Source organism: Cebus imitator, unplaced genomic scaffold, assembly GCF_001604975.1.
Source record: "Cebus imitator isolate Cc_AM_T3 unplaced genomic scaffold, Cebus_imitator-1.0 Scaffold39, whole genome shotgun sequence".
In the NCBI taxonomy this organism is placed as follows: Eukaryota; Metazoa; Chordata; class Mammalia; order Primates; family Cebidae; genus Cebus; species Cebus imitator.
Genome location: NW_016107354.1, coordinates 10,888,334 through 10,895,602, shown reverse-complemented (window position 1 = coordinate 10,895,602; position 7,269 = coordinate 10,888,334). Strand labels below are relative to the sequence as shown.

General features: G+C 36.7%; 1 protein-coding gene across 3 annotated transcripts in view; it reads right to left on the bottom strand.

Moving 5' to 3' along the window:
- The window catches only part of NELL1 (neural EGFL like 1), an 888,103-nt gene that overhangs the window by 193,287 nt on the left and 687,547 nt on the right, over window positions 1-7,269 (bottom strand). For all 3 annotated transcript variants that reach the window (XM_017525920.2, XM_017525921.2, XM_037737557.1), the window contains one exon: window positions 6,217-6,312. In XM_017525920.2, coding sequence (XP_017381409.1) covers window positions 6,217-6,312 — 96 coding nt within the window. The remainder of the gene's footprint in view (window positions 1-6,216; window positions 6,313-7,269) is intronic.

The following is a 7,269-nucleotide window of genomic DNA, read 5'->3' as shown; positions in this document are numbered from 1 at the left end:
AAATACAGAGAACACCACAAAGACATTCCTCAAGAGAGCAAATCCAAGGCACATGATTGTCAGATTCACCAGGGTTGAAATGAAGGAAAAAATTCTAAGGGAAGCCTGAGAGAAAGGTCAGGTTACTCACAAAGGGAAGCCCATCAGTCTCACAGTGGATCTCTCAGCAGAAATCCTACAAGCCAGAAGAGAGTGGGGGCCAATATTCAACATCCTTTAAGAAAAGAACTTTCAACCCAGAATTTCATATCCAGATAAACTAAGCTTCATAAGCAAAGGATAAATAAAATGCTTTATGAACAAGCAATTGCTGAGAGATTTGTCACCACCAGGCCTGCCTTACAAGAGCTCCTGAAAGAAGAACTAAACATAGAAAGGAACAACCAGTACCAGCCACTCCAAAAAAGTACCAAATGGTAAAAAGCGTCAACACAATGAAGAAACTGTACCAACTAATGGGCAAAACAACCAGCTAGCATCAAAAGGGTAGGATCAGATTCACACATAACAATATTATCCTTAAATGTAAATGGGCTAAATGCCCCAATCAAAAGACACAGACTGGCAAATTGGATAAAAAGTCAAAACCCATCAGTGTGCTGTATTCAGAAAACCCATCTCACATGCAAAGATACACACAGGCTAAAAATAAAGAGACGGAAGAAGATTTAACAAGCAAATGGAGAGAAAAAAAAAAAAAAAAAAGCAGGAGTTGCAATCCTAGTCTCTGACAAAATAGACTTTAAACCAACAAAGATCAAAAGAGACTAAGGGCATTACATACTGGTAAAAGAATCAATGCAACAAGAAGAGCTAACAATCCTAAATGTATATGCACCAATACGGGAGCATCAAGATACATAAAGCAAGTTCTTAACGACCTACAAAGAGACTTAGACTCCCACACTATAACAGTGGGAGACTTTAACACTCCACTGTCAATATTAGACAGATCAACGAGACGGAAAATTAACAAGGATATTTGGACTTGAACTCAGATCTGGACAAAGCAAACCTAACAGACATCTACAGAACTCTTTACCCCAAATCCACAGAATATACATTCTTCTCAGCACCACATCACACCTACTCTAAAACTGACCACATAATTGGAAGTAAATCACTCCTCAGCAAATGCAAAAGAATGGAAATCATAACAAACAGTCTCTCATACCACAGTGCAATCAAGTTTGAACTCTGAACTCAGAAACTAACTCAGAACCACACAACTTCATGGAAACTGAACAACTGGCTCTTGAATGCTGACTGGATAAACAATGAAATTAAGGCAGAAAAAAGGATGTTCTTCGAAACCAATGAGAATGAAGACACAAGTACCAGCATCTCTGGGACACATTTAAAGCAGTGTCTGGAGGAAAATTTATAGCAATAAATGTCCGAATGAGAAGCAAGGAGAGATCAAAAATTGACATCAAAGTTGAAAGAGCTAGAGAAGAAAGATAAAAAATCTCAAAAGCTAGCAGAAGACAAGAAATAACTAAAATCAGAGCAGAACTGAAGGAGATAGAGACACAAAAATCCTGCAAAAAATCAACAAATCTGGGAGGTGGTTTTCCGAAAAGATCAACAAAATAGACCACTAGCCAGATTAATAAAAAAGAAAAGAGAATAATCAAATAGATGCAATAAAAAACGATAAAGCGGATACCACCACAGATTCCACAGAAATACAGACTACTATCAGAGATTACTACAAACAACTCTATGCACATAAATCAGTAAACCTGGAAGAAATGGATAAATTCCTGGACACTTACACCCTCCCAAATCTAAACCAGGAAGAAGTCAAAACCCTGAATAGATCAATAACAAGGGCTGAAGTTGAGGCAGCATTTAATAGCCTACCAACCAAATAAAGCCCAGGTCCAGATGGGTTCACAGCCAAATTCTACCAGACATACAAACAGGAGCTGGAACCATGCCTTCTGAAACTATTCCAAACAATCCAAAAAGAGGGAATCCTTCCCAAATCATTTTATGAGACCAACATCATCCTGATACCAAAACCCAGCAGAGACTCAATAAGAAAACTTCAGACCAATATCCATGATGAACATAGATGCAAAAACCTTGAATAAAATACTGGCAAACCAACTGCAACAGCACTTCAAAAAGCTTATCCATCATGATTAAGTAGGCTTGATCCCAGGGATACAAGGCTGGTTCAACACACGCAAGTCTATAAATGTAATTCATCACATGAACAGAACCAAAGACAAAAACCACATGATTAACTCAGTAGATGCAGAGAAGGCCTTCGACAAAATTCAACAGCTCTTTATGCCAAAAACTCTCAATAAACTAGGTATTAATGGAACGTATCTCAAAATAAGAAAAGTTATTTACAACAAACCCACAGCCAATATCATTCTGAATGGGCAAAAACTGGAAGCATTCCCTATGAAATCTGACACAAGGATGCCCTGTCTCACCATTCCTATTCAATATAGTATTGGATGTTCTAACCAGAGCAATCAGGCAGGAAAAAGAAATAAAGCATATTCAGTTAGGAAAGGAGGAAGTCAAATTGTCTGTATTTGCAGACAACATGATTGTATATTTAGAAGACCCCATCATCTCAGCCACAAATCTCCTTAAACTGATAAGCAACTTCAGCAAAGTCTCAGGATACAAAATCCATATGCAGAAATCACAAGAATTCCTATACACCAATAACAGACTAACAGAGAGCCAAATCAAAAACAAACTGCCATTCACAATTGCTACAAAGAGAATGAAACACCTAGGAATACAACTAAAAAAGGATGTAAAGGACCTCTTCGAGGAGAACTACAAACCACTGCTCAAGGAAATAAGAGAGGACACAAACAGATGGAAAAACATTCCATGCTCATTGTTAGGAAGAATCAATATTATGAAAATGGCCATACTGCCCAAAGTAATTTATAGAATCAACACCCTCCTCATAAAGCTACTAATGACCCTCTTCACAGCACTGGAAAAAAATACCTTAAACTTCACATGGAACCAAAAGAGAGTCCACATAGCCAAGTCAATTCTAAGTAAAAAGAACAAAGCGGGAAGCATCATGCTACCTGACATCAAACTATACTACAAGGCTACAGTAATCAAAACAGCACAGTATTGGTACCATAACAGAGATATAGACCAATGGAACAAAACAGAGGCCTTGAGAGCAACGCCACACATCTACAACCATCTGATCTTTGACAAACCCAACAAAAACAAGCAATGGGGAAAGGATTCCCTGTTTAATAAATGGTGTTGGGAAAACTGACTAGCCATGTGCAGAAAGCAGAAACTGGACCCCTTCCTGACACCTTGCACTAAAATTAACTCCAGATGGATTAACAACTTAAACATAAGACCTAACACCATAAAAACCTTAGAAGAAAATCTAGGCAAAACCATTCAGGACATAGGCATAGGCAAGGACTTCATGACTAAAACACCAAAAGCATTGGCAACAAAAGCCACAATAGACAAATGGGATCTAATTAAACTCCACAGCTTCAGTACAGCAAAAGAAACAGTCAATAGAGTGAACCGCTAACCAACAGAACGGGAAAAAATTTTTGCAATCTACCCATCTGACAAAGGGCTAATATCCAGAATCTACAAAGAACTAAAACAAATTTACAAGAAAAAAACAAACAACCCCATTCAAAAGTGGGCTAAGGACATGAATAGACACTTTTCAAAAGAAGACATATATGAAGCCAACAGACTTATGAAAAAATGCTCATCATCGCTCATCATCACTGGTCATTAGAGAAATGCAAATCAAAATCACATTGAGATACCATCTCATGCCAGTTAGAATGGCAATCATTAAAAAATCAGGAGACAACAGATGCTGGAGAGGATGTGGAGAAAAAGGAACACTTTTACACTGTTGGTGGGAGTATAAATTAGTTCAACTACTGTGGAAGACAGTGCAGTGATTCTTCAAGGACCTAGAAATAGAAATTCCATTTGACCCAGCAATCCCATTACTGGGTATATATCCAAAGGATTATAAATCTTTGTATCACAAAGACACATGCACACATATGTTCATTGCAGCACTATTTACAATAGCAAAGACCTAGAACCAACCCAAATGCCCATCGATGATAGACTGGACAAGGAAAATGTGGCACATATAAACCATGGAATACGATGCAGCCATGAAAAGGATGAGTTTGTGTCCTTTGTAGGGACATGGATGAACCTGGAAACCATCATTCTCAGCAAACTGACACAAGAACAGAAAATCAAACACTACATGTTTTCACTCATAGGCGGGTATTGAACAATGAGAACACATGGACACAGGGAAGGGAGCATCACACATTGGGGTCTGTTTGGGGGGACTAGGGGAGGGACAGTATGGGGTAGGGAGTTGGGGATGGATAACATGGGGAGAAATGCCAGATATAGGTGATGGGTATGGAGTCAGCAAACCACATTGCCATGTATGTACCTATGCAGCAATCCTGCATGTTCTTCACATTTACCTCAGAACCTAAAGTGCAATAAAATAAATATATTTATATTTATATATAAAAGAATGGTAGAATGAACTTTAGGGACTTGGGCGGGGGGAACAGTGAGAAGAGGGTGAAGGATAAAAGACTACAAATTAAGTGCAGTGTATTCTGCTCAGGTGATGGGTGTGCAAAAATCTCACAAATCACCACTAAAGAATTTATTCATGTAACCATACTCTAATCACTTCTAGAAATAAAAATAAACAAACAAAAAATAAATAAAAAGTAAATGGCATATCATTAGTAGTAGATTCTGTGATTATTGACATCGTAACTCTCACTATTGTGTCCCTATTAATTCTGTGTATTCAGTTTAGGGAAATATAGCATGTTCTACAGGAAGTGGTATGAATCTTTTAGTTTTGTTTTTCAATTTTAAAAAACCTACTTAAAATTAAATGTAGTACAGTAAAGACATGTGTCCTAAGTTACCCTTACATTTCTTTGCTTTTAGCAAGAATTCTTTAGTTCTATGTGCTAATTCTCTTGTGCCACTCAAAGGGAGTACATGGCTCTTTCATACACTTTCTTAAGAAAAGACAATTATTATTTTATATATTATTTGTTGATAATGTCACAAAATATAGAAAGAGTGGTACAAATATTGATTTCCTTATTGAATAATTTTAGTTACGTTTTGACACGTTTTTTAAAGGATTGGGCTGCCTCTAAATACATAGGCAGTGCAATGTAATATGTTGGTCAGGGTGAGATATAACAAATGGGCACATTAAAAATGTTACCTAAATTCAGAAGCTTCTAAACATGAAGGAAAGGAAACAAGAGCTTTGCTTCTATCCCTGGCACCAGATGAAGACACCTCCCGCCTCATCTAATAATAAGGATGATAAATACAATATCCTATTTCCATTTTTCTATGCTATGATATGAAAAGCAGTGTGTGACATTCCAGAGTCAGAAAAAACACAATGCAGTGATTTTACCCTAGCAAAATACATGGAAAAACAAACTGAAGTATTCACTTTTAGGTGTCATAAACCCCTTGCTTGCATTGACACATACATTGGGACTGAACATCAAATTTCACTTGTACACAAATAGGAGGACTTCTCCAGTCAATAAGAGAGTTGGATTTCACAAAATAGTGCCAAAAGTAAACAAAACATTTATTGCAAATAGAAAGTTGCACATAATGTAATCTTACACTAATTGGCTTATATTATCAGGTCTGTGAATGATAATGTTCCTAATAAACCAATAATAGAATAAAATCTCAAGCACACCAATAAACCTGCTGCTGGAGTTATTTAATGTGGTTTTACGCAAGGAGCATGTGCTGCTAATTTAGATTCCGTTGACACAGCAGATTGCTATAATTGTGTGTGATGCTACCCAGTAGATGATAAGTGAGGCAGGTCAGTTCATCAGGCTTTATCTCTAATTAGCACTAAAAACGCACACTCCAAACTATAGCAGAGAAAAGACTTGACCTTGCTAAATTAAACACATTGGAGGGAAGGCAAATGAAGCTCTATTTTGAGAGAGAGGGAGCCTTTTAAGCAGTGACAGAAAGGTACCCACTTTGGGAGAGCCACATGCCCCATCACAACACAATGTATCAAGTCAACCCACAGTATCATTCCTAAAGAAAGAGTTGTTATTCTTTCTGACTCAATCTTTCTACCTTTTTCCCTATCCCCCATAAAACAGGCTAGATTACCTTTCTCGCAGTGGCTTCCTGTGAATCCAGATGGACAGACACATTTGTTAGGAGCCACACATGTTCCACCATATCTGCAGCCCTCTTCACAGAAAGCTGTTGCAAGAAAACAAAGTATTTATCTCAGATAAAAGGCAATACATAAAGTCATGGTAACCAGCATGAGCACTGAAACAATCCTTTCTTTGTGACATCAGGAATACATATCTGTACTACTGATGTATTTAAAAATTCCATACACAAAAAGAAATAAATGTAATAATACCTGTTTCGCTGTTTAATATGAAATCAACTGCAATAATGAATGTAAAGGTTTAGCACAGGGCTGACATGTGCTAAATGGTAGCTAGTGTTAACTGCTATCGCTCTTACTCTTATTTATTTATTTGAAATCAAGTAGAATAAATTGAGTACCTAGGAAGGGTAGGGTCAGGATGATGGTAAAGACCAACGTTCACTATTTTGTAACCTAATGTTTTTCACTAACCATCTTTTATGAAAATAAAAAACTTCTATGTTTTTTTAAAAAGACTTCTGATACTTGATATAATAATTATAATATAAATGTAACTAATCTTTTACTTTTGAATATATATGTTGTTTCCAATATTTTGGTAATAAAAGCAATGCCTTGTTCTGATAGCTAAAATGATTAGAAAAACCTAAATTATTCCTGTATGAAAAATTCCTCAATGTAGAAATGTTGGTCCCAAGGGTCTAGATTTTTAGGATTTTTTTTGATAAGCATTGTAAAGCTATTCTTACTCCTTCCCAGTGCTATCCTGGCAGCCTTCCCAGACCAGGTCAGCTCCCCTTAGTGCATACTTGCATAGCATTAAATAATTACATGAACCTCTCCATTGCAATAGTAAACACAATTATAAATTTACATATAATTATCATCTCCTGCTTTATCAGTTGAACTGTAAGACCCATACAAATAAGTAGCATAATTGTTTTTACTCACCACTGTATTGTAGCCTCATCATCTATTCACATAGTAGATGCTCAAAACAGATTTGTTAAATGAATTAATCTAAATTCTACAGGTTG